The sequence below is a fragment of the Caretta caretta genome, chromosome 7 (assembly GCF_965140235.1).
Source record: "Caretta caretta isolate rCarCar2 chromosome 7, rCarCar1.hap1, whole genome shotgun sequence".
In the NCBI taxonomy this organism is placed as follows: Eukaryota; Metazoa; Chordata; order Testudines; family Cheloniidae; genus Caretta; species Caretta caretta.
In genome coordinates this window covers 1,644,694-1,671,670 of record NC_134212.1, presented here as the reverse complement: position 1 = coordinate 1,671,670, position 26,977 = coordinate 1,644,694, and the positions used below count along the sequence as shown (strand labels likewise).

The window sequence follows — 26,977 nt, the reverse complement described above, 5'->3', positions numbered from 1 at the left end:
CCCCCTTTCAGGTAGTTGAAAGCAGCTATCAAATCCCCCCTCATTCTTCTCTTCTGCAGGCTAAACAATCCCAGCTCCCTCAGCCTCTCCTCATAAGTCATGTGTTCTAGACCCCTAATCATTTTTGTTGCCCTTCGCTGGACTCTCTCCAATTTATCCACATCCTTCTTGTAGTGTGGGGCCCAAAACTGGACACAGTACTCCAGATGAGGCCTCACCAATGTTGAATAGAGGGGAACGATCACGTCCCTCGATCTGCTCGCTATGGCCCTACTTATACATCCCAAAATGCCATTGGCCTTCTTGGCAACAAGGGCACACTGCTGACTCATATCCAGCTTCTTGTCCACTGTCACCCCTAGGTCCTTTTCCGCAGAACTGCTGCCTAGCCATTCGGTCCCTAGTCTGTAGCGGTGCATTGGATTCTTCCATCCTAAGTGCAGGACCCTGCACTTATCCTTATTGAACCTCATCAGATTTCTTTTGGCCCAATCCTCCAATTTGTCTAGGTCCTTCTGTATCCTATCCCTCCCCTCCAGCGTATCTACCACTCCTCCTAGTTTAGTATCATCCGCAAATTTGCTGAGAGTGCAATCCACACCATCCTCCAGATCATTTATGAAGATATTGAACAAAACCGGCCCCAGGACCGACCCCTGGGGCACTCCACTTGACACCGGCTGCCAACTAGACATGGAGCCATTGATCACTACCCGTTGAGCCCAACAATCTAGCCAGCTTTCTACCCACCTTATAGTGCATTCATCCAGCCCATACTTCCTTAACTTGCTGACAAGAATACTGTGGGAGACCGTGTCAAAAGCTTTGCTAAAGTCAAGAAACAATACATCCACTGCTTTCCCTTCATCCACAGAACCAGTAATCTCATCATAAAAGGCGATTAGATTAGTCAGGCATGACCTTCCCTTGGTGAATCCATGCTGGCTGTTCCTGATCACTTTCCTCTCATGCAAGTGCTTCAGGATTGATTCTTTGAGGACCTGCTCCATGATTTTTCCAGGGACTGAGGTGAGGCTGACTGGCCTGTAGTTCCCAGGATCCTCCTTCTTCCCTTTTTTAAAGATTGGCACTACATTAGCCTTTTTCCAGTCATCCGGGACTTCCCCGGTTCGCCACGAGTTTTCAAAGATAATGGCCAATGGCTCTGCAATCACAGCCGCCAATTCCTTCAGCACTCTCGGATGCAACTCGTCCGGCCCCATGGACTTGTGCATGTCCAGCTTTTCTAAATAGTCCCTAACCACCTCTATCTCCACAGAGGGCTGGCCATCTCTTCCCCATTTTGTGATGCCCAGCGCAGCAGTCTGGGAGCTGACCTTGTTAGTGAAAACAGAGGCAAAAAAAGCATTGAGTACATTAGCTTTTTCCACATCCTCTGTCACTAGGTTGCCTCCCTCATTCAGTAAGGGCCCCACACTTTCCTTGGCTTTCTTCTTGTTGCCAACATACCTGAAAAAACCCTTCTTGTTACTCTTGACATCTCTCGCTAGCTGCAGCTCCAGGTGCGATTTGGCCCTCCTGATTTCATTCCTACATGCCCGAGCAATATTTTTATACTCTTCCCTGGTCATATGTCCAACCTTCCACTTCTTGTAAGCTTCTTTTTTATGTTTAAGATCCGCTAGGATTTCACCATTAAGCCAAGCTGGTCGCCTGCCATATTTACTATTCTTTCGACTCATTGGGATGGTTTGTCCCTGTAACCTCAACAGGGATTCCTTGAAATACAGCCAGCTCTCCTGGACTCCTTTCCCCTTCAAGTTAGTCCCCCAGGAGATCCTGGCCATCCGTTCCCTGAGGGAGTCGAAGTCTGCTTTCCTGAAGTCCAGGGTCCGTATCCTGCTGCTTACCTTTCTTCCATGTTTGCTGAGAACAAGAATGAGTCTTTGGTGACAAATTGCATGCAGTTTTCCAATGTAGTTGGGAGTCCTGCCCTCTAACAACCACGTGAATCTTTGCCACTATAGCCAGTTGGGCAGCACAGTACAGTAACTCCTCACTTAACATCGTCCCAGTTAACATTTTCATTATGTCACTGATCAATTAGAGACCATGCTCGTTTAAAGTTGTGCAATACTCCCTTATAACATTGTTTGGCAGCCGCCTGATTTGTTCACTGCTTGCAGGAAGAGCAGCCCGTTGAAGCGAGCTGGTGGGGGCTTGGAACCAGGGTGGGCTGGCAGCCCCCAATCAGCTCCCCTAAGTTCCCTGTGCAGCAGCCCCCCAGCAAGCTACCAAGTGCTGGGCAGTTCAGGTGTCCCTCCCCCCACTGCCATGTGCTGCTTCTGCCCACTGCCTTGGAGCTGCTCCCAGGAGCCTCCTGCTTGCTGTGCGGGGGGGGGGGAAAGAGGGGTGCTGATGTCAGGGTGTCCCCCTCCCCCTGTACCCCATCTCCACAGAACCAGACATGACAGAGCTCAGGACAGAGGGAGCTTGCTGACAGCAGCTGCTGTCTCAACTTGCTGATATGCTTAAAAAGGCAACGTACTTAAGAGTGGGGTCAGCATACTTACAAGAGGCAATACGTGTCTCTCTCTCTCTCTCACACACACACACACACAAGCACCCCCTAACACTTTGGAAAGTAGAGGGAGTGGTGCACTCCAGTGGGAGAGGGTGGGTTCATCATCACCTTGTTTCCGCAGGGGATATTTGCCGCCACTGCCATGCATCTATTGTGTCTCCTCTCTCCATTGGTGCTGCCTTGTAGAGTGTGAAGCTACATTAACAAAAGTGGGTTAACCCTTGAGGGCTCAGCCAAGCGCTAGTTCATCATTGAGCAGTAAGGCATTCCCTGGGAAATATCCCACCCTCTGACTCCACCACCTCAACCAAGCCTCACACTCATAGTTCCTGTGTACAGTATTGTTTGTTTAAAACTTCTATTGTGTGTATAATGTCTTTTGGCTGGTTAAAAAATTTTCTCTGGAACCTAATCTCCCCTATTTACATTAATTCTTATGGGGAAACTGGATTCGCTTAACATCATTTTGCTTAAAGTAGCATTTTTCAGGAACGTAACTACAATGTTAAGCAAGGAGTTACAGTAATGTCATGATGAACTGATCTGAGGCCACCCCCCATCTATTGTATCCCACTCAGTAAGTAGGGCTTAATGGGCATACAAAATTTATCATTTGTTGCCATGAACTCTTTCCACAGAGGGAGAAGATTAAAGAGAATTCAGGTAACACTATGAAAATTAGGAAGTTACAAATTTTACAGCAGCAATTAAGAGTTAACACAAATCAGGAAGAACCATATATTCTGTGCTTGAAGCCCAATGGCACAAGTACTGTGTAAGGGCAGGAAACAGATAAAGCAAATCAGCAGGATATTAGCATGGTCAGAGGGATGACAAAGCACATAGGTACCTTGGTGCACATAGGTACATAGTGCCTTGAGAATCCAATGGGAGAGCTGGATGGGCCACACTTTCTTCCTTAGATTTCAATTTCTCTCTGCATCTACGTGATCTCCTCATTCCCTTCTTAAAGAGATGCTGCACCGATCAGTCATGGGTAGTGTGTCAGTCTCCTTTACTAACAAATATCTCTGGCATTTGTAAAGATGCCTGAACTTCCAAACGTGTGCTACATCCCTGCTTACATACAGGTTTTCTTAAACATAACAGGTTTCAGAGTGGTAGCCGAGTTAGTCTGTATCAGAAAAAAAAAAAAAAAAAAAAAAGAGTCCTTGTGGCACCTTAGAGACTAACAAATTTATTTAGGCATAAGCTTTCGTGGGCTAAAACCCACTTCATCAGATGCATGCAATGGAAAATACAGTAGGAAGATATACACACACAGAGAACATGAAAAAATGGGTGTTGCCATACCAACTGTAACGAGACCAATCAATTAAGGTGGGCTGTTATCAGCAGGAGGAAAAAAAAGTTCGTAGTGATCATCAGGATGTATTTTTCACTGCATGCATCCGATGAAGTGGGTTTTAGCCCATGAAAGCTTATGCCCAAATAAATTTGTTAGTCTCGAAGGTGCCACAAGTACTCCTCGTTTTTTAAACATATAAAAGGCTGGAGAGGGAGGAGGAGGGGGGCAGCTTCCAGCAAATAAATATTAGGGAAGTAAAGGCAGAATCTGAACTGCTCTAGGACCTGCTCCCAGCACAGGGAACCAAGAACCAGCAGTTTGGTCAATAAATATTTACTGAAACATTCAGAGTTTGTTCTCCTTCTTGCTCACACTCAGGGAAGCAGCACAGGCGGTATAAACCTGCACAGAGCATTGTGCAAGGAGTGAGTCTGCCACTTTGCATATGCAAATATTTTAATCATTAATCAGTGGTACCTGGGGTTATTAACTACGTGATGATCCTTAGCAAATCTAGGTTCAAACTGTCATCTGCAACAATGGGAAGTGAACCTAATCTACAGCCTATTGCTGTAACATTGCTATTGGTCTTTGCTGTAAGAGTTCCAGTAAGCATATAGGGCTCAGCTAGCAACGTCTGTTAGCACCTAGCTAAACCCACATCAGCCACAAGAGAGTGACAGTTACTGATTTTACTTATCTGAGCTGCCTCAGAAGCAGTTGGGTTAACCAGACCTCAAGTGTATGGCACAGTCACGCTCTCAGGCAGCGTATGGCAGGACAGGGAGCAGTAGCAGGTAAAGGAGGGCTATATGTGCCTTCCTCAGCAGCTCTGGGCCTCTTACTTCCCCTTTTCTCTTCCAAGGAGCAGAGAGGCTCCTAAGGTGGAAGGACTGGCAAGATATTTTGGGGAGGGGAGAGAGCATCCAGGACTGGAGGGGGAAGCGAAGGTAGTCCTGAGTTGTGGGGCTCTTCGAACGTGGGAGGGTCTACTCTGTCCTTCCCACCCATGAAAACAAAAACATCTTGCTCCCTCAACTTCTGGGAAAACAAAAGGTACCACAGAAGCAGCTGGATGCCTCCTCTCTGCTCTTTACAAGAGAAAGGGAGCGAGGAGCAGGGTCCTGAGCTGCTGGTGCAGTAGCAGGTGAGAGAACATCCTTGGGGGGCAGCCTGGCAGAGACAGCCTCGTTAATGGAAAGCATGCTAAATTAATTATATGCCTTGGGGGGCCTGGTCAGGGACAACCCCTCATTCCCCAGCCCTACCTTCCCTTGGTACCTCTTGAGGAGTCTAGGCACGGATCTTCTCCCTAACCCAATCCCCCCACCACACCTGTAACAGCTGGTTTGTTTGCCTCCCACTATGAGAAAACAGCCCTAAAATCCATTTTAACCTAGCCATGGTGGCACCACAAACAAAAAACTCAGGTGTTGCCCATTTCAGCCATTTGTGTCACATTTCAATGGCTTGCATCAGATAGGGCAGATCTAAAGGTTGAGAGGCACAGAATTAACACCATGAAAGACAGGCTACCCATCCGTACATAAATTGTCTGCAGGACTTTAAGGTAGGCAGATCTCAGAACAAAGTGTAAGGGAGTATTTGTGTGCCCTTTGCATATGCTAATCACGCGCCAAAATGCAGAGTGCACAAAACCACAAGGAAACATTCTAGCTGAGCAGCTGCAAACTTTGAATCCTGATAAAATAGGATCATTTAATCACAACTGGAACAGGTTACAGATCGTCTTGCCTGTCCCTTGCATCCATCGTGTCAACTCAAAATTTGTTATGTTTATCAAAATCTCTTAATGCTGAGCTGAGGAGCCAGACACTGACTTCAGGGCTGACTGTCCCCATTAAGTAAGCCATGGGGGAAATTCAGCACCAAAATAAGTTTAAGTATTCTCGCACTTTGAAATCCTCTCTGTACTTCCACTGACTATCTCCCAGAATGCATCATTCAGGGACATCAGATATAGCATCGATTGCAATGAGTCATATGGTATTTGTAAAGTTGTGTTCTGGATACAGTCAGTGAATCAGGAAGTACCAAAGGGATTTCAGAGGGGAAAGAAAGGATTTTGAAGAGAGATGAGATCAGTTAGAACTTGTTTCTCCGCTGAATGCCCCCGCCAGCTGGGTTAGCAGTACTTAGTCAAGGAAGTTGGGCATAATTCACTTTAACTCTTAGTTCCACAGTGCACCTTTCATCTGTTCAAGGTGGTCACCATACAAGGCCTCCATAATGCTTTAAAAAACCTCCGTACCCACCCCCTCTCCCCAGAATTAGGATTTTTTTTTAAAGCTATAATCTGTTCTGTTCCATATTGCCCCTCATTACATGCACATAAAATAAAGGCACCATCAACATGCTAACAGCTGATGAGACGATCCATAACCGATGGAAAATAGTGTCTCACCTCAACATTTGCAATAAAGTGTTAAGCCACATCCTGAGAATTAAGTGCACACTGGCTGGTAATTACTATTTTGAAAGATTTTCAGCACTAACTGCTTCTTCAGTAAATAAAGAAAGAAATTAAGAGTCTCCTCTTCTTCCAGAGGAAGTACTTAGGGACTCTCACTGTAATAGCGATAGGTGTCTATTAGCAGCATCACTGCTATGGTGCATTTGGTTCAGAAGGTAAGTGTACTCATACTTCCTACTCCTCACGAAAACTCTACATCACAGTTATGGCTCAAGGTTCAGAATGGCATCTATTACACCATCCAGAGGATGTGAGTAAGGCAATGGGGATTAGAAAATTAATAATTCCTAGGGTTTCTGAAGTCATCCCTTTAATCCAGCATCATGGTCTTTTTTCCTCTCCCAGGAGGACATTTCCTAGTCTTCACAGACTTGGTGCAATCCAGTTAAGGAACTTCATAGCAACTTCAAAACCAAGGAAACAGGCCTGGAACAGAGAGACAGAACACAAGGATTAGATGAGTCTTAGGCACACAGAGCTGGAGTGTTTGGAAAAGGTCTTCTCAAAGCTGAGGGGTACAGCAGCATTATAAACCCCAGACATGGTTTTGTTTCCCCCCTCTCCCCTCCTTGACATGAGTTATCTTGAACTGGAAGAAATGACATGACTGTGTCCCTCTATAGCAGAGGCAGAATTTCTGATTTTCAGTGTCATTTGTTAGGGTCCTTCCATTTAAAATAGGTGCTGATTCAATCTAGCCATTCAAAATGCTAGCAATTGTGTTAGCAGATGTGTAGAACTGTTAGTTTGTTCTAACACCAAGAGGGGTTTAGTGCAAAACCTGTCATCCTATTTCTGTTAGTGCTATCCCTACAGCCTACTTTAGTTTCCCAGCTACAGAGATTTGAGCCAGTATTTTAAAAAGCTTGGAAATAGATCCCCCAGACCATACACCCAGGGGTGTTCACTCTAACGTAAGCAGCACTGGTGAGATAATACAACAGTCTGGAATCATTTCCCCCTCCCCGGGTGATATCTGCTTTATTGGGTGAGGTATGCCATTTAGGAGTTAGCATTGGGGCCCTTCTTCGTGCCAAAACCTGGCACAATATTGACAAAGCGCCGGTTGTACTGCATGCGTCTCTTGGCACAGCCAGTCGTCGTCTTCTCTTGCTTGGCAACCTTGGGAGTCTGGCCTCTCACCTTCCCAGCACGAGCCAGGGAGCCATGGACCTTACCACCCAGCATGCGAGTAGCCACCTCCACGGTGGTAAACTCGCTAATGCCACATTGCCCAATGAGAGATTCATCTTCCTCCTTTGCAACCACTAGGTATTTAGGGTGCAAGTAGCCAGCTCCCTGCAGCTCACTAGATATCATGGTTTACTTACTGCGTTAGCGGGAAAGGCCCTTATCATAACGGCTGTGAACCCTTTGTACAGGGATGAGACGCCTTCCTCTCTGATAAGCTCCCTTAGCACATCCCTAAAGCCATTGGGATACTTCCCTGGAGCAGCTGTTGACAGAAGCAGAACATGCCATCTATGATTTGTGAATGCAGCCAGCTGAGACTTTAATGGTTACACTGTGGCCTTCCACTGTAATTCATATGGATTATTTTCCGAGTAACAAACGATTTCAAAGACTAGACAGCTTTTAGTAGAGTACATCACTGACAACTAGAACAAAGACCGAGTGAGCAAGAGCCACATGCTCACCAGCACTATAAAGGTTTTAAATAATAATCGGGTCATCTGGAAGAAAAGAGGAACTTAAGCTAAGGGTTAGAAGGCTGGAAGCTTCAATCTAGCGTTGTTACTGCTGGTCACGCTAACAGCATCGGCAGGGTGGAAAGTCAGTGGTGTATCAATCAATAAAGCTGATTTGCAAGGAACAACGCTGGTCTGTTCTCAAAAAGAATATCCTCCCACGCACTAGAGCCAGGAATGGCAGTGGCTTTCCAGTGAAAACTACAGGCTCCATTTTAATGCTGATGTTACACAGATCTGACCAGATGTTTGAGGAAAGTGATTTTATAGGAACAAATTAGCTGATCATGTGACATGCCACTGGAAAGTATTACCTTTACGAGGCCCTTGACCAGTTACTCCAGAGTAACCCTTCACCAGAGTCACAAACAACTTTTGGAAAGTGACTCAGTGGAGCAGGGGCTGCAATATTCTACTATATCCCATTCAGGCTTTTGCTCCCTTGGTCTGGAGCATCACAGAAGCTAAATTACAAAGCAAACAAACAAAACAACACACACACCACAAACAAAAGGATTTTCCTGCATCAGCAACCACTGTTGGATGGACTGGGGCAGAAGCTCTGCCTATGTCCTTGATGTGTGACAGAGAAGATGCAGGGATCTTGTCAATGCAAGCTCCAGAGGATAGTCCTGCTAGAGACTGCTGCAGAGCTCTGTTGTATAGAAATGTTCCTCTGGGAGGAATGCCGAAGAAATCAACCAGAACCTTAATGGCACCCTCTGCTGGAGCCCAGCAACCCCAAATGTCTGTGTTCGCCCCAGGGACTGGGCTGTCCCTACTACAATTCTATGGAGTGCTGACTGTAGATATTTCCATGTCGTCTGCAGATTTGCCAGTCACAAAGCAATGGATTGTGAGAGACATGCATAACTATGGTTGTCCCTGCTCCACTGTGATTTTATTTTAGATATCACCTGCCTGAACCGATGCAACTGTGCCCGGTCTTATCTGAAATGATTAAGCACTTTAAATGGGAGTATATTTGGAATAAATACTACCTAGCTCTTCTACAGCACCTTTCAACACAGATCTGCAAAGTTCTTTGAAAGGAGGTATTTTACAGATGGGGGCACAGATGAAGTAACTTGCTCAAGGTCACCCAGTAAACTTGTGGCAAAGCTGGAAATAGAACCCAGGTCTCCTGAGTCCCAGTCTAGTGCTGTAGGAGCTAGGCCACACTACCTCCTTTCTAAAATTCTGCCCACCCATAAGCTTCTCTATTGGATTGTCCACCCAGCCCACGGAAATGCTACATCTTGTGGTGCTCTTACACGGCTGACATCTGACTCACCGGTCTGGAAGCGGGATTTCAGCACATCAGGAGGGATGGCAACAGCCCAGTTGAAGATCCCTGCCATACCCCCAGCAAAGAGAATCCTAGGCACGCTGAGGTCACTGACACTGCAGAAATATTGAATTGAAAAGGTGTCCATCTTTAAACTAATACATAAAGACCAGAAAGGCAGTTTGGCTAAGAGAGAAGACATTACAATGGTACAGACCCAGCGTGAGAGCAGCCACTGTAGGAATTCAGAGTGAGAAACTTGTGGCCGTAATATGCTGTCTCTCCATGAGAAAGGCTCAACTCTTATTGCTCTCTCATACTTGCAGCATGACAAGAATGCCTGAAAGACCAGCTTTTAGCACACAGCAGGGAAGCGGAACAGGGGTGCATCTCACCCTGAATGCTTTTCTAATTGTGCCATTAAGAGGAGTGCTTCAAATACCATTCAACAATCAATCCAATCCCACAGTGAGATGAGTCATCTCGATGGGAAAGCCAATGACAGCAAACTCCTCAGCAATCACAAAAGACACTGTTACTCCGGTGATTTTGCTCTCTAGCCATTTGCTTAGCAGGAGAAATTGACTGGAAGTATCTGGGTAAAGTCAGCATTGCCCTGACTTAGGATTTAACTAACCTCTTCCCCTCAGGGGTCAGAATGTTTTTCAGCCATTCATACGTCATGAAGTACATTCCACTGGCTGGAACATCTAGTTGGGAGAACAAACAGACAGACAAAGAGAAGTAGGAAAACGACACCTGACCACCTCTGTATGCAGGGAAAAAAAGAGCGGAAAGGAAGTATTCATCCCTAAGGGGAAGCTCTGGGCTTGCATCAGCTGCCAACGTTAGGGATCATTCTGCACCAGCCTCAGCAATGCCAACAAGTACCACTAAGTTCCCTTTCTGAGCCTTCCAGTGCAAACTGTCTGTCTAGATGGAACAGCAAGAACATTTTCAGAAAGAGCAGGGACATGGCTGCAGAAACACCTATTCCTGAACCTCTGAGTCACCAGCCCTTCCAGTCACACTGTTACCTTGACTACGAGACAGGTCTAAGCTCCCTAAACTGGAGACTGGGCAGATCAAGCCAGTCTCAGCGGCTTTGTGACGTGTGCACAGCCAGTTTGTTCCAACCAAACTTTCTGCTTTTTTATATTCTCACGTATACATGAAAATGCTCAAGCCCATGGCTAGAATCAGACAAACAGTTCTGTCAGGCATGTTGTCCTTGCTGCTAGCTTTTACAGTCATATGAGAGTCATGGGAAAGATAATTTCCTGGGCTGATGAAGATGCAAAATGCTTAAAGTTTCTCTATTTGAGGAGGCTCAGGTGAAATCACTGCCCCAGATGGGGTGTATTTTAGGGGAGAAAGCATCCAAACGTATTTCTGACCTGACCCATAAGGCTTTAATTTGTTCATTATAGGTGCCTTTTTAAAAAATATATAATAGGAGAGGGAAAGGAACACTGTGGACACACAAGATATTTTTCCTCCACATCAAAAATGAGTAAAGAAACTCACTCTTTCTAGCTGGGAGAAAGAGTAATTCATTGTAACTGTATCTTTCAATAACCAATCCAACTGACCATCACGAACTGGGAGTCTCATGTACAAACCCCATCCCAAAGCGAAGAAAAAGCTAGCTTCCTATTTTTTCTTCTCTGTCTTTCAGCTTCTTTCCCCAGACCCATCATCTCTCGCCCATCCTGGAAGTCTATTGTAGCCTTCTGCGGCTTGGATTTTATTGGTCTTTACCTCTCAAGTCTTTGTGTCCATTTCTTGCTCTCCTCCCCTCATTCCCTTTTGTACTTCTCTAGTCCTCTTCTCCCACCACCCACACCAGGACTGGGACATATCCTCGTCTTCATTCTCAATCCCCAGGAGATGCAGGGGCAGCTGTGAAAACTGCAGCGCATGAAACTGATGCACAACATATCTCTGGCCCACAGTGAGATTTACGATGTTGGGTCAGTTTTGCTCTGATGCTTCTCTTCCTGCAGGTGTACTATTAGAATACATTTACTCCAGGTACCTCTCATGAGGGTGAGCACGGTTCCTTTGTATATGCCTCGAATCCCAGCCTCACGGTACAGCTGTTTCGCACAGTCCATTGGGCCACCGTATTTAATTTCACCTGAAGCAGCCTGGATCTGGAGAATTAAAATGATTGTTTACCAGGCATAACCCAAATAGTAATTTGGAAGCCTTGTGTTTTCTAAAGCTAAATTGTCAAGTGGAAGTTAGCAGCTCAGCTCTTTTCATGTAAACAGAAGCCACCCAAGGAATGTATGCCACCAGACTCCTGCTGATATATAGACAAACTGGTACAATGCATGTGAAGTCACCATATTCCCAGCCCACTTTCCCTCCCTTTTATCCCTGTAGTCTTTCCTCAAATCGGCAGACACCTCTGTGATCTCGGCCTGGGGTTCTCACAACAAAAATGTTGGTGACCTCAAAGTGTAGCCGCAAACTCTTGCTGGTGGCCACTCTCACAATTAATTAACTTTAGAAAAAACAATTAAATATGCACATACACAGGTCCAATCAGTGTAATTTATTTATGTAGGGTTTTTTTGCAGACCTAATAAAAATAATAATGCATAGTTGTATGTATTCCTTACTGGTGCTAAAGAGAATAGAAACACAAATAACGTGATGTGCATGTTCTCGTCTTTTGTCCTTGGTTGGGTTTTTTGGGGCGGGGAGGAGGGGCACTTTTTTGGTTGCTTTTTTAATGACTTGCTATCTAGTAAGTCTATATTTGTATGTTTGTTAATATTACTTCTCACAGGAGCAGACTTGGTAGCTAGAAGATAGTGAAAAGTGATATTAAAAAAACATACAAATACCACTTTTTACAACAGACTTACTCAGCCCTGGTAAGCAGAGGACAAATTAAACCTGGAGCGGTGAGTAGGGAGGCAGCCAGGGGGTGGGGTGGCAGCAGGGGCCAGGGGCAATGGGGTGGTGAGCCCAGGGCTAGGGCCAGAGTCCGAAGCCCCACAGCTGTAGGATGGAGCCTGCTGCCGTGTGGCCGGAGGACAGAGCCCACCACCCCAGAGCTGAAGCTGGAAGCCTGAATCTCACTGGGAAGGTGGGGAACTCACACTGACTGCCTGCTCCTCTGGTGCTTGTGGCTCCGCTGCTCTCCCCCCCCCCCCCCCCCACAAATCACTGCCCAGGAGGGTGTGGCCACAAGAAAAACCCGATGGCTGCATTTGAGAAACGCTGATGGGCCAGCGTAACTCCAAAGAGGCCCAGCAATAACCAGTGATAAGTAACACTAGTCTCTGATCAGAAATAGGTACGTGTAGTCTCAGAATAAGCCCCCAGCTGTCAGAGGTGAGAATCCAAAAATCCCTCTAATGCAGGGGTTCTCAAACTTCATTGCACCGTGACCCCCTTCTGACAAGAAAAATTACTTAATGACCCCAGGAGGGAAGACCAAAGCCTGAGTCCACCCAACCCCCACTGCCCTGGGTGCAGGGGTCAAAGACCGAGCCCTATCGCTCCGGGCAGGGGGGGGTCAAAGCTGAAGCTCAAGGGTATCAGCCCCAGGCAGGGAGCCTGCAACCTGAGTCCTGCTGCACAGGACTGAAGCCCTCTGGCTTTGGGCAACGGAGCTCGGGCTTCAGCCCCAGGAAGTCTAAGTCAGCCCTGGCGACCCCATTCAAAGGGGGTCGCGACTCACTTTGGGGTCCCGACGCTCAGTTTGAGAACTGCTGATCTAATACACACTTACTAAAATTTCTCTCCTCCCCAGATTGAAAAGGATTTGCGTCCACAGGTGTTTACTGAACCATGCACTGGCTGGATCGTGTCAAATTAAGAATCAGATACTTACCTAATTTCCACCAGTTTAAGTTTGAAATAACTCAGCTGAAATCAGTCAAGTTACTCCAGATTTACACAGATTAGAATATGACTCCAAGAAAATTTCATAGAACTCAAGACAATTTTTATGAGTAAAAGATGCCCTGTGATAATGCTTTGCATGTTGGAATCAATGTCTAACATCCATTAAAACACTAAGAAGTACAGCAGTCAGCGTGAGAGAGGGTAGAGATCAGAAGGTCTTGCACAGACAGTTTTTTCATTTGTTCAAATTGGCATTTCCCACTAGGGTTTCAAAAACCAAGAGCTATAATGGGTTTAAAGTTTATGGTCACTAGTTTTATAATAGCTTGTATTATATATTTTTGAAATGGGTCCTTCTGTTACATACAAGGATTCCAGGGAACTATGGGCAAAATCTTTATCATGCAAGAGATTCACGGACCTGAATGTTACTACAAAGGCTTTGTTTTACATGAGAAGATAAGATACACTCTACATTTCAGAAGTGCCCAAGAGGTCAGCTGGCATCCCAGGGTGATGCTGCCAATATGCTGAATGGTGTCTATAGGAGGGCATGTTGTATTTACCAGATTGTCAAAGGGAAGCTGTATAGTGCTTCTTCATGACAGAGTCGCATCAAGTTATGCCTCAGCCCTGCTGAAAGGGGTGCTTTCTAAATTCAGTACAGAGTAAATTTGCTAATTAGAGGAGTTATGTCTTCCTAACAAGGTCTTTTTAAATCAGACAACACTCCTTAAATTAAGGGTGGGAATTTCTCCCCATCCACACGCACAGTCTTACCTGTAAAAGGCACTTGATCCTCTCTCCTGGAGCCATGATTGCTGTTGTGAACACTCCAGATAACATGCCAGCAGCAAACAGCTGGGGATATCTGCGCATAGAACACGGGAAAATAAAGATCCCAAGATACATAATCCAATAAGCATGACATTTAATATAGTCAGCGTGAAAAGACTTGACTTAACGCAACATTAGAGTAAAATGTATAAGAGTTTGGAAATCCAAAAGGTATGGTTCCCTCAGCAAGTATACCTCTGCTGCTGTGCACTGATAGTATTTTGTATTACTCAATGTGCTTATGTTTTATGCTACAATACAGAGAGTGCGACTAAGTCATTTGACCCAACTATGGGGCGGGCCTCCCTAGGGAGGCCCGAGCGGCGTGCCCCCCCTTTTGGGGTGGGGGCGGGAGAAAAGAGCTCTGGCTGTCAGCCCTGGATGGCTGGGGCTCATACAGAAGGGCCATGCACACCTGGGATGTGTGGGGATGGGATAAAGGCGACAGGTGGAGCCGCATCGCCCAGGGGCTGACAGTCAGAGCCCTGCCGCCCGGGCTCCCCCCATTCCTCACCAGGAGGCACTGGTGGGGCTCTAGTTGCCAGCTTCGGGGTGGCTGCAGTAGGGTGGCAACGGAGCGCTGAGTCGCTTATATCACTTCTCACATTGCCATCCTTACTTCTGTGCTGCTGCTGGCATGGCGCTGCCCTCAGAGCTGGGTACCTGGCCAGCAGCCGCTGCTCTCTTCTCCGCCTTCCGAACTGGGTGGTGGTGTATGTATTGGGGGGGGAGGGGGGAAGCAGGAGGCCCCTAAGGAATTACAGACACAAAGAAGAACAATCAAATAAGTTTGAGAAGCACTGCTCTAGAGCTAGAAGTCTTAAGGCCCAATTCAGTAAAGCACTGAACAATGGAGTTCAATGGGAATCGAGTACATGAAACAAGCTTTAAATTTCTTGATTTATAAGCAAGCTTAAGAGAACCATGATGGATTTGGAACATTTGAGTGAGCAAAGCTCTTGAACAAATGTACACACAAGTATATTATATGTGCATCTGGAGCGCCACTTCTGTTAGAAAATGCAGCAAGTGGAGGAGTAGTATGGATGAGTGGTTACAGGATTTTCAAACACCCTTTGTTCTTCCTAAGCCAGATTTCTTCAGATGGGTCAGACACTGGTCCTTACTAGAGACTAAGTCTATGGCAAGTTGAACATTTCAAAAATAAACCTAATTTTTTTTTAAAATTAAAAATCTTCTCATTCATGAATAACCTGTCACAGCTACATAGAATTTTATCAGCCTTCCACAGAATTCCAACTTGGGGCCAAAAAAGGAGCAGGAGAAATTTTGTTCCAAAAAGTCATTTTTCCAGAAGGGTAAGTGTGCCTGAAAACAGAGGCTGACCGTAGAAAATAAATACCTTTTCAGCCATAGCTAAGAGAAACACTCCTGCAATTAATAACCTAACCTACAGAGTGGATGCAGTGAGACTCCCACTTACCACTAGCAGGAAGGAAAGATCATGTCTTGTGACCACCAGGTCTGTCAGATGGCTATGCTGGAATATACATGTAATCTTTCCATTCAGTTTCCCTTAATAGCAGGGCTGTTCTAAGTCATTATCATTATGTAACACATACGGTATTCAGTTAAAACTGAGCTGTTCTTTAATGACTGTCTTTCTGCACAGGGAGGGAACTGCACAGTATTTGCCCACCTGTCATCTGTTTTTAGCCTGTGCTATCGGTACCACGCTTTTAGGAGCATTACCGCCACCAGTGGTTTGAGGATTTTGGTTTTTTTTAAATTATATTTATAATCCAGAGAGGAGACATTTACACCACAACCGATTGTGTAATTCGACACAGCAGGCTAGGAGCCGTAGAAAAGGTACCCCAAGTGTCTGAACAACTCAGAACTTACGTTAGAATGTCATCAGGATTCCTCTGCTGGAGTTTTTTCCCCAAACCAAATCCAAAGAAGCACACAGCAAACATGGGAGTCACTCCAATAATTGGAGCTGCCATTCCTTTATACAAGCCTCGGACTCCCTGCAAGAGACCGCAGGTTATTTAGGTTTCATGCAGCATTCTTCAGGGTGATAAATATTTCACCACATCAAGAAGCAAATAACGTTACTATACAAGATGATCACAGCAAAGGCAGCCAGCTGCATGAATGAAAGGGATTTGCCATGATACAGTTCTGAACACAGCCCAGAGGAGTTGTGGGAAAGTCGTGCCAGGACTTCTTGTCCTCCCCAGGGCTAGCACTTCCAAAACATACCTATCAAGACGGCACTAGGCTAAGCCCTAGATTTTCTTACTCTCCAGATAACTGCCATCCTGCCTCCATGGATTATTCCCATTTCTCAACAGCACTAGTTCTGCTCTCTGCCACTCCAAATATAAAGTAGCTAGCTAGTGCCCACCTTAAATACAGTCCTGTTAGAAACATGCACGGCTCAGTACGTCTCAAACTTTTATATATATATATTTACATATACACAGAGAGAGAGAGACGTACTGTATTAGAGAGTCTTCAAAAGGCAACATTTCAGTATAACCCTGACACTCAACATGTATACAGTGGGCCAGACTCCTCCCTGGTGTTAGGCAACTGATTTCAATGGACTTGCAGCGAGGATGGATTTGGCCCACTCTATTTAACCCTTTCATTCCCCCCCCCCACACACACACACACTAAGCATTCTCAGCTCCATTTGATATATTTCAGGAAGCAGACCGTGAGGAGCAACTTGTCAGGACTTTCACTGCAGATCTGACAAAACACAAAGAAGGTACACCAATGTGAGATTTCTAAAGATAGTGACAACACTCGACCCAAGGTTTATGAATCTGAAGTACCTTCCAAAATCTGAGAGGAAGGAGGTGTGGAACATGCTTTCAGAAGAGTTAAAAGAGCAACACTCTGATGCGTAAACTACAGAACTGAACCACCAAAAATGAAAATCAACCTTCTGCTGGTGGCATCTGACTCAGATGATTAAAATGAACATGCATGGGTCTGCACCACTTTGGATCGTTATCAAGCAGAACCCGTCATTGGGAAGGATGTATGTCATCTGGAAGGGTGGTTGAAGCATGAAGGGACATATGAATCTTTAGTGCAGCTGGCACGTAAAAATCTTGCAACACCGGCTATAACAATGCCATGCGAATGCCTGCTCTTACTTTCAGGTGACATTGTAAACAAGAAGCGGGCAGCATTATCTCCTGCAAACGTAAACCAATTTGTTTGAGCAATTGGCTGAACAAGAAGTAGGACTGAGTGGACTTGTAGGATCTAAAGTTTTGCATTGTTTTATTTCTGAGTGTAGTTATTTTTTGGTATGTAATTCTACATTTGTAAATTCAACTTTAGTGCAATATCTTTATCATGACAATACAGTAACTCCTCACTTAACGTCATCCCAGTTAACGTTGTTTCATTGTTACACTGCTGATCAATTAGAGAACATGCTCGTTTAAAGTTGCGCAGTACTCCCTCATAACACTGTTTGGCAGCTGCCTGCTTTGTCCACTGCTTGCAGGAAGAGCAGCCCATTGGAGCGAGCTGGTGGGGGCTTGGAACCAGGGTGGGCCGGCAGCCCCCACATCAGCTCCCCTAAGTTCCCTCTGCGGCAGCCACCCAGCAGGCTATCAAGGGCCTGGCAGTTCAGGTGTCCCTTCCCCAACTCATACCTAATACACCCCAGTGCGTTAACAGGAGTGTCGTATGCAAGATGCAGGAGGTAACTGCTCAGCATCATTGAGACCCCAGCTGGAGTAGTGTATCCAGTTCTGGGCACCACAGTTTAAGAAAAATATAAACAAATTGGAGAGTCCAGAGGAGAGTAAACAAACATGTTAAAGGGTTTAGGAAACCTGACTTATGAGGAAAGATGGGGAACAATGGGCATGCTTAGCCTTGACTGAGGATGGACCTGATAACAGTCATTAACATTTAAGACTGTTATAAAGAGGATAGTGGTCAATTGTTCTCCATGTCTACTGAAGACAGAACAAGAAGTAATGGGCTTAATCTGCAGCAAGGGAGATGTTAGATGTTAGGAAAAGCTTCCTAACTATAAGGGTAGTTAAACTGTGGAATAGACTTCCAAGGGAGGTTGTGGAATCCCTGTCATTGGAGGCTTTTAGAACAGACTGGACAAACATCTGTCAGGGACCATCGAGGTTTACTTGGTCCTGATACAGTGTAGGGGGCTGGACTAGGGTGACCTATTGAGGTCCCTTCCAGTCCTTCATGTCTGTGATTCCACAATGGTGCCTTCTGGCCTTAAAAAAACAAAACAAACAAAAACCCCTAAAACCTACGAATCTGAACTAGCACTTCCTCTTTTGTCTTGTCACAGAGGGGATTATGGGTTCTAGAAGAAATTAGAGACATTGCTTGGGTCAACAACAGTCAGTCTCTATTTTAGGAGTTCCAGAGAGCTCGCCATAGCACAGGCATCAAAATTCCACCACCTACAACAATACAGCCAGCAAACAACTGCCAATGTTCATTACAGCCTTTAACTTTAGGTATTAACACCACTGCATTTCTGACTTTAAAAAAGAAAAAAAAAGCAAGATCAAATTACACATTCCAAAGATTATTATGTTCTCCCTCTACCAGTTCTTTTCAGATTTCCCAATCCGATGAAAAATTTGAATTAGAACCATTTGAATTGATAACCTGAGAACTTTATAGTCTCAAGGGGGGCCAGATTCCCACAAAATTCCACTCCAATGACGTACATGAGCAACTGACATTTTTGGCAGGCATAGCAAGTGCCAGTCTACAGTACCTCTCGAATGAGAGTCTGTCTGAAACAGTCGAAGGTCCCAGAATAGAGTGGAGACTGCCCAGCCTGGGGTTTTGGTTGGGTCTGTAGTCGGACCTGTAAAACAAGAAGGGAAAAAAAACAATTTTTTTTTGTTTTAAGGTACATGACTTTTTTAGGATTAGTTCCAGAGAGCTATATTAAAGTCATAGGTTTTATATCCAGGCATTGTAATATTGGTACAAGGGTTAAAACTCAGTATTTTAGCTTGTACAAATATCTAAATAAGAACACAAATACCTTAAGTTATTTCAATATCGTTATACATATTACACTTACTTTAAATTCAAGTTAATGCTCTCTAAACAGTAGTGTGGTTGCTTTAAGCACTTTTGCGATTCAGTGCCATTTCTATTGTTCCCTTTCCCCATCTGCTCAACTCAGTATGCAGTACTGTCACCAATGAAACTTGGTTTTATTTATCTTCAAATTAAAGAATATAATTAAAAGGAAAAATAACGTTATTGTTTAAAACATCTCATCTCCAGTATCATCAATCCGTAGATCAATAATGCAGAACAAATACTTGTTACATTCCAAAAAGCTTCCCACTCATACCACGATGGGCCATCATGCTCTGGAAGTTGTACTCTCCACAGGTCTGATGTCTATATTAAAGAGGAGACCCTATGCAATCAGGTATATCCCTTTAGCTTATGGCAGGTCATCAAGGCAGCCTTCTGTTGGGCAGAGTTTGGACACTTCTGCTTTGCGGTTTCCTGGTCTTCAGTTACTTCTTTATCTACCTTTCCCCACCCTCTCAATCGCTAGGCTCCTTTGCCATAACAGAGTTTAAACACATGTAACAATTAGTTACTGGGGCTCAAGGTCACAAATTTCCCTTAATTTCTGATGCTTTTTGGAACAAGAGTTTTCCTTTCCATTCATTTTCCATTCATCACTGATTTTTCTAGCTGCTAACTGGACTTTTCTGAGTGTCTTAAAAGGATAAACATGCTGGCTTAATGAAGACAAGCAAAACACAGATTGGAACAAATACATAGTTACAACAAATAGGTGCTAACATTTTGAGAGGAATCGTGAGCCAATGGTTATCTGTACCTCAGTTCTCCAAGTGTAAAACAGGAATAACTGCACTTCACTACCTCACAGGCGTGTCATGAGGATAAATACATTAACATTTGTAAGGTGCTCACATACTACAGTAATGGGAGCCATGTAAGTACCTGAAATAGACAGATTCTTAGAAACAGAGTGGTACAAAGAACACTCCTACACACTCCCCCCCACACATAGGCTGACAAAATGAAACTGTTCACACACAGATACAAGTGAGCTTAGCAACATTTTCATTTAAACTAATGGCAGGGAGTTCCAGCTACCACAGGCTGAGAGTGGAAATGCTCCAAAGAGAATCATCAGTATAGTATGATTTTAGACTGAAGTGAAGTTGCCTTCATATATGCTAGTGTAGTAATTTCTCTTTAAAAAAAGAGTCATTTGTATATACGATCCAAGTGACAAAACAGAGTATCAGACATCCCATTCATGTCTCTCCTTTAAAATAAAGTAATATCAGCCCATGAAATTCTCATTAACAAAACAGGATCATTGATATCATAAGCTAATGATGAGTGGCACGTCAATGCTGCCTCTGTGTGGTAGGAAGTATACACCTTAAATTGACTGAGTTAGCTGGTGAAACCAAGGGCTTCTGAAAAACAGCCGGACCTCACATGTTTGAACAGATTACTTATCATTCTAGAGGGCACAGGCGTTATAAACACTGCCACAGTTGCCAGAAGCTAGATGCAAATATTGCTGCCAAGATAAGAGGACACGCCCTGTGATAATACTGTGTGTGGGATATATCACAGGTCAGCCAACACAGAGCTTTCAGGGTCAGCCCCATTTTCATATAATAAGAATGGGGGGTGGGAAAGGGGGGGGCAATACTCAGCATCCATGTCCCCATACAATTCTGCCAGAGTCTCTGCACACACCTCACGGCTAGATGTTCTCAAAACTGGTTGCCTGGTCTTGTGAATCCTATAGTGTCAGTTTTTTACCCAATGCACAGTGACTGTTGGCATCTTTGCCAGCCCTCTCTCAGCTGCTCCTAGATTCCACAGCCCAGAGGGGGACGCTTCAGCCTGGTCAGAAGGCTTTATGCCAAAACTAGAAACTACCCCGACGCCCTGAACAGACAAGGTGGGCGAGATAACACACTTTTTCATCAACAGAAGTTGGTCCAATAGAGACAAGTGTTGGAGACCCCAGGGCATGGCCACTAGTTAAGTCAAGAGGATAAAAGGCCATAAGGGTTGAAGAAGTCTCCCTGCTGAAGGCCTAAGGGCTTCTTCTGAACCCCCCTTAATAGAATTCAGGCCTGGCTGGTTTAAGTAAGCTTTTTTGCTCTTAAGACAATGTTGCAGCCGCAAGTAATGCCTTATAATGTAAGATTTGCTAACGCCAAGCTAAAAATAATAGGAGATAGTTACAAGGCCAGGCAGGATGTGCTGGTTGTTTAAGTTGCTAGAAATGCTTGTTAAAGGGTGCAAAAAATAAACATTGTTGTAACCCATATAAAAAAGGCAAAATATTTGTGCAAAGTTTTAATTGGCTAATATGTAATGCAGTAGCATTACATATTATATATATTATATATATATATACTATATACAATATGTATAATATATATAGTATATATATTTATATACACATATAAAAGTGTGTATAATGACCCGCTCTGGTGTGCAGGATTTGAGATTCTATTCTCCCTGTTCCTTGTTTGCAGCTGTAAATAAACTTTTCTGCTTCTCCACCCCGTTATAATTATTAAGTAAAACACACAGTTGTTTTGCCTCTCGCCGGCAACAGACGCCTAGGAGTGCGCGCGGGGCAGGCCGGGAGCTGTAGTATTTCCCCCCCCCCCCGCGCGCGGGGCAGGCCGGGAGCTGTAGTATTTCTCCCCCCCCCCCGCGCGCGGGGCAGGCCGGGAGCTGTAGTATTTCTCCCCCCCCCCGCGCGCGGGGCAGGCCGGGAGCTGTAGTATTTCTCCCCCACCCCCCGCGCGCGGGGCAGGCCGGGAGCTGTAGTATTTCTCCCCCCCCCCCCGCGCGGGGCAGGCCGGGAGCTGTAGTATTTCTCTCCCCTCTGCCCCCCCCCGCGCGCGGGGCAGGCCGGGAGCTGTAGTATTTCTCTCCCCTCTGCCCCCCCCCGCGCGCGGGGCAGGCCGGGAGCTGTAGTATTTCTCTCCCCTCTGCCCCCCCCGCGCGCGGGGCAGGCCGGGAGCTGTAGTATTTCTCTCCCCTCTGCCCCCCCCCCCCGCGCGCGGGGCAGGCCGGGAGCTAGCTCCCTCACCTTGATGGTGTCCAGCGGGTGCCCCACGAACACCAGGCAGACGCCGCCGAAGCCGCCGGCGAAGAAGTTCTTCACGGGGCTGATGGGCTGCGGCTGCTTGGCCATGGCCGCGGCGGGAGCGGAGCTCTGCGCAGCGCGCCCGACAGCGGAGCCCTGGCGCTGACCTTTACCCCAGTCCCGAGCCGCAAAGCATGGCGGGACACGGCGGGACGCGGGGCACGCTGGGACACTGGAGGACTGGCCTGCCGGAGCCGCGCCCGACACGGAGTTCCGGCTCCCTCGGGCCGGCGGCGCAGCGGGGTCGCCCTGACCGAGGCGCGATGCGCATGCGCTCTACGCCCGCTTGCCGCCGGGCCCCCGCGCCAGGAGCGGGCCCCACCGCCCGCGCTGCTGGGCCGGCCCCTCCCCGTGCTGTCTGGGCGCCGCAGTGCCCGGAGCTGGGCTGGTGGCGGGCGCTAGGCCGCGCCCTGTCCCAGGCGGGGAACTGAGGCACAAGGAGCCGCGGTGAAGGCCGCTCCAGAGAGCGGGGTGCAGGCCGGCCCGGAGCCCCCCTCCCGGCTTCACACGGAACCATTCCCGGTGCTCGGCCGCGGCGCGGCCCGGGGGAAGCCCCCTCGGGAGTCCTGGGCCCCACCAGCTTCGCCTCCCAGGAGGCCCCGCGTGTCCTCGGACGGGCCCCGCTTCCGAGTTGGCGCTTGCAGGCAAGCCCCGGGGCAGACTAACGTCTCGTTGGGCCGCTCTCCTTGGGCACAAGGTGTCGTTCTGCAGCTGCCCCTCCGCGCCAACCCAAGCGTTTGTAATTTCCCCCGGAGAGCGGTGGGGGATAGTTTAGCACCTGTCTCCCTTTAATTCTGGGGCGCGTCACTTGTCATGAGGATAGGTGAAGGAAAAGTATCCCTGCTTTGACAGAACTACCCGCTGAGGGGTCCCTGTACCATCCATTACTCCATCTCTGTGTCTGGCGGTGGGAGGGGTGTCTGAGAAGGGGTCAAGCCCAGCTGCTCTTCAATTTTCCTGATACAGGTTTAGGAAACCCCTCTTCCTCAGAGAGCTCACACCATTGTGGCTCTTGCCCTCAGAGGAGAATTCGTTTCTGGTTTTGAGAGGTGATGCAACCACTCCCATAGCCAAGGCTGAAGTGTTTTTACCAGTGGCTTTTCCTGACACTGTAATTAAAGCAGCTGAGCCCTGTCTATACCATCATGTACACCACTGGAAATAAAGTATAGCTGAATCATTGCTGGAAACTCGGTACAGTAGAACCTCAGAGTTACAGACACCATGGGAATAGAGGTTGTCCATAACTCTGAACAAAACAAAGCTCCGGCTCCAGCAGTTCACACTCTGAGCCAGGTTCTAGAGGCACCTTCTTTCTGGACAAGCTTTTCCCCCTCCCCACCGAGGGGAGGGTGGTGAAAATAGTGCCCCCCTCCCACCCATGGGCACGTGTGTGTGTGTGAAAACAGCCCCCCCCCCCCTCCCCGGGAGAGGGTTGTGGAAAGCAGTGCAGACACCAATGCTGTTTCTGCGCAGGCAGGACTCAGCTTTGCCTGAGAATCTCAGCATCTTCAACTCCTAGCGGTAAGTGGGTGCCGAGTGGGGACAGGCAGCCCAGATGTGCCTACCTTTAAGATGCAATACAGGCACAGTACAGTACTTGCTTTTTTTGCAGTCTCCATTGCTGCCTGATTGATTACTTCTGGTTTCACATGGTGTCCTGTTGACCAGTCAGTCTGTAATTCTGGCGTTCATATTTTTGAGGTTCTACTGTAATAATTTTCCAAATGTAGACAAGGCCAGGTGAAAAAGTGAAATTCTTCAGAGACTGTTAGTCCCTAATCAATCCAAAAGGCCATGATATAGATGTTTAGTCACTCCCTGGCCTGTCCATGCTGCCTAGTCTCCCTCATCCCATGGAGGTAAGCAGAAGGTCACACTGAACCCATAATTCTCGCATGGCAATGCCAGGAGGTGTCCCAGAGTCCCTTTGCTCCCCAGCCAATTTAATATTTTAGTAACAGGTATAAGGAATAATGACCCAAGAGCTGTGCAGTATTTAGCTGCAATTCTTTTACGTTATTCTCAGGTAATGGTGGGTGGTTTGTTAATGTCATCGGAAAGCCCACAAGGGACTGCAGCAAAAGCAACTGTAGGAGGAGGCTTACTGAAAGAGGTGAATCTTGCATTACACTTTAAATATGGCAAGTCTTGGACTCAGTCTGGTCTCCAGCAATTGTGGATTCCCAGCTAAAGTCCCTCCAGTGGGAGCAGCCTGCCCCCAGTACTTACATGTACAAATCTGGACTCCATTAGCTTGAGTATCTTTATAGAATGCAACTGCTGTGATGGAGTGCAAAACAAAAGCTGTTCTTTCTGTGAGGATATCCCGCTATTGGATATGATGACAAGATAGAGCATAGCGGATGGGTGTGATGTGCTTATGCTAGTCTGTCCTACCTAGCTGGAAGGCAGTTGCTTATTGTCGTTTCCAAATTGCCTTCAGGATTACCCCAAAGGAGTGATTAAAGTGTGATTCACTGGCCTAGTGTGTGATCTTGCAAGAATGAGACCCTGCCTCTTACTCAGGGGCAGCTCTACCAATTTTGCCGCCCCAAGCAGTCACCGCCGAGCCTGGAAGAGTGGCGGAGCTGCTGCCCAAAAGCCGCCATGGTGGGAAGAGCGGCGGAGCTGCTGCTGAATTGCTGCCACGGGACACAGACTGCTGCCCCATTCTCAATGCCACCCCAAGCACCTGCTTGGAAAGCTGGTGCCTGGAGCCGGCCCTGCACTTACTGATAGCAAACGCTCCTCTGATTCAAGTGGTAAGCTCATTCAAGCACTCCTGTTCAGTGCTGAATGTCCCAGGTTTGATTCCTGCTTACGAATGTTATCTATGTTATATATCAAAAGCATAGCTCTCTGTGGTCAAGTCTGTACCTGAGAAGAAAGGGCAAAGTTAAAAGCTGGGAAAAAGCATTTCTGATCAGTGCTGCAGTTTGATTGTCCATGAGCATGAATAAGTCTCATCAGGGACAAAGCTGGAAAACATGAGGGCACTGTAGTCTCTCTCTTGATCTTCTCCTAGTATCTTAAGACTGAGCACTGAAGGACGAAGGAAGTGAAAGTCATTAGTGAAAAGGAAGATTAATTATAATCTTATGGAATCTATGTAAGGAGAGAAAGCCACATCAATGAAATGGAAGAGAGGGGAAGTTGATAGCAATAAATAAAAATCAGAAAATAGTAATTGTAGAAAAGTGATAAGGGAAGCAAAAGGACACACGAAGAAGAAACATATAGCCAGCAAAGTTAAAGACAATAAGAAGGCATTTTTAAAGTGTATTAGGAACACAAAGAATCCTAACAATGGTACTGGTCCATTACTAAATGGAAATGGTAGAATTGTCAGTAATAATGCAGAAAAAGCAAAAATGTTAAATTACTATTTGTTTTGTATTTAGGAAAAAACAGATTAAGTAATCATATAGTGGCAATGAAACGCCACTGCAATAGCAACTCAGGAGGATGTTAACAGAAGCTGTTAAAATTAGACATTTTTAAATCTGCAGGTTTAGATACCTTACATCCAAAAGTTTTGAAAGAGCTGGCTGATGAGCCTGTTGGACCATTAATGTTCATTTTCAATGTCTTGGAAAAATATGAAAGTTCCAGAGGACTGGAAGAATGCTACTGCTGTGCCAATTTATAAAAAGGGTAAATGGGATGACCAGGGTAATTATAGACCTGTCAGCCTGATATTGCTCACAGGAAGAATAATGAAACAGCTGATACAGGACTGGATTAATAAAGAATTAAAGAAGGGTAGGTAATAGAATTAATCCCAATCAACATGGGTTTATGGAAAACAGATCCTGTCAAACTAACTTGATAACATTTTTTAAAATATGATTACAGGTTTGGTTGATAAAGATAATAGCGTTGATGTAATATACTTTCACTTCTGGAAGGCATTTGACATGGTGCTGCAAGACTAAATTAAAAAGTAAAATGACATAAAATTGACATGGCACACTTTAATTAGATTAAAAACTGGCTAACTAATAGGTGTCAAAATGTAATGGTAAATGAGGAACCATCACTGAGTAGGTGAGTTTCTAATGGGGTCCCACAAGGAACAAGTTTTTGCTCCTATGCTATTAAACATTTTTATTAATGACTTGGAGGGAAATATAAAATCATCACTGTAAAGTTTGCAGATTACACAAAAATTGATAAATAATGAAGAGGACAGGTCACTGTTAAACAGCAATCGGCATTGCTTGGTAAGCTGGGCGTAAGCAAATAATAATAGTGTTATTTTGACCAAACATATCTAAAAACACAGAATGTTGGCCATACTTACGGACTGGGGACTCCATCCTGGGAAGCAGTGTCACGGAGTCCCTGGGCGATGATCTGGAACTGCTCCCCATGAAGCCAGTCAGGACTCTGGGGTAGTCGCCTTTCTGTGAGCAGCCTGTCTTCAGGACACACAGCTCACACAGCTTCCACCTTCCTGGGTCTGACCTCGGAGCATTCAGCATCCTCTGCCCCTCCGTGCGCTTCCCCCCAGCGAGTCCGCTCAGGCGGGGCTCCTAGGGAAGCCAGAGGGTCCTGCACCCCAACTTTGCAGTCAGACGTGACTCTCAGCCAGCCAGTAAAACAGAAGGTTTATTAGACGACAGGAACATGGTCTAAAACAGAGCTTGCAGGTGCAGAGAACGGGACCCCTCAGCTGGGTCCATTTTGGGGGGCAGTGAGCCAGACAACCCCGTCTGCACTTCACTCCATGTCCCAGCCAGCCCCCAACTG

At 46.1% G+C, this 26,977-nt stretch overlaps 1 protein-coding gene across 2 annotated transcripts; it reads right to left on the bottom strand.

Moving 5' to 3' along the window:
- Positions 1-5,525: 5,525 nt before the first annotated feature.
- On the bottom strand, positions 5,526-22,372 carry SLC25A20 (solute carrier family 25 member 20). 2 transcript variants are annotated; one of them, XM_048859377.2, is made up of 9 exons: positions 22,166-22,369; positions 18,806-18,898; positions 15,916-16,043; positions 13,993-14,083; positions 11,384-11,501; positions 9,983-10,055; positions 9,352-9,461; positions 7,680-7,804; positions 5,526-6,774 (listed from the first exon to the last, which is right to left on the bottom strand). In XM_048859377.2, exons 1-9 carry the CDS (start codon positions 22,268-22,270, stop codon positions 6,712-6,714), a joined length of 906 nt encoding a protein of 301 aa, XP_048715334.1. In that variant the 5' UTR covers positions 22,271-22,369; the 3' UTR covers positions 5,526-6,711. The 2 variants fall into 2 exon arrangements, with proteins under 2 accessions (XP_048715334.1, XP_048715336.1); XM_048859379.2 differs by lacking the exon at positions 7,680-7,804 and having other exon boundaries at positions 22,166-22,372.
- Positions 22,373-26,977: the final 4,605 nt, after the last annotated feature.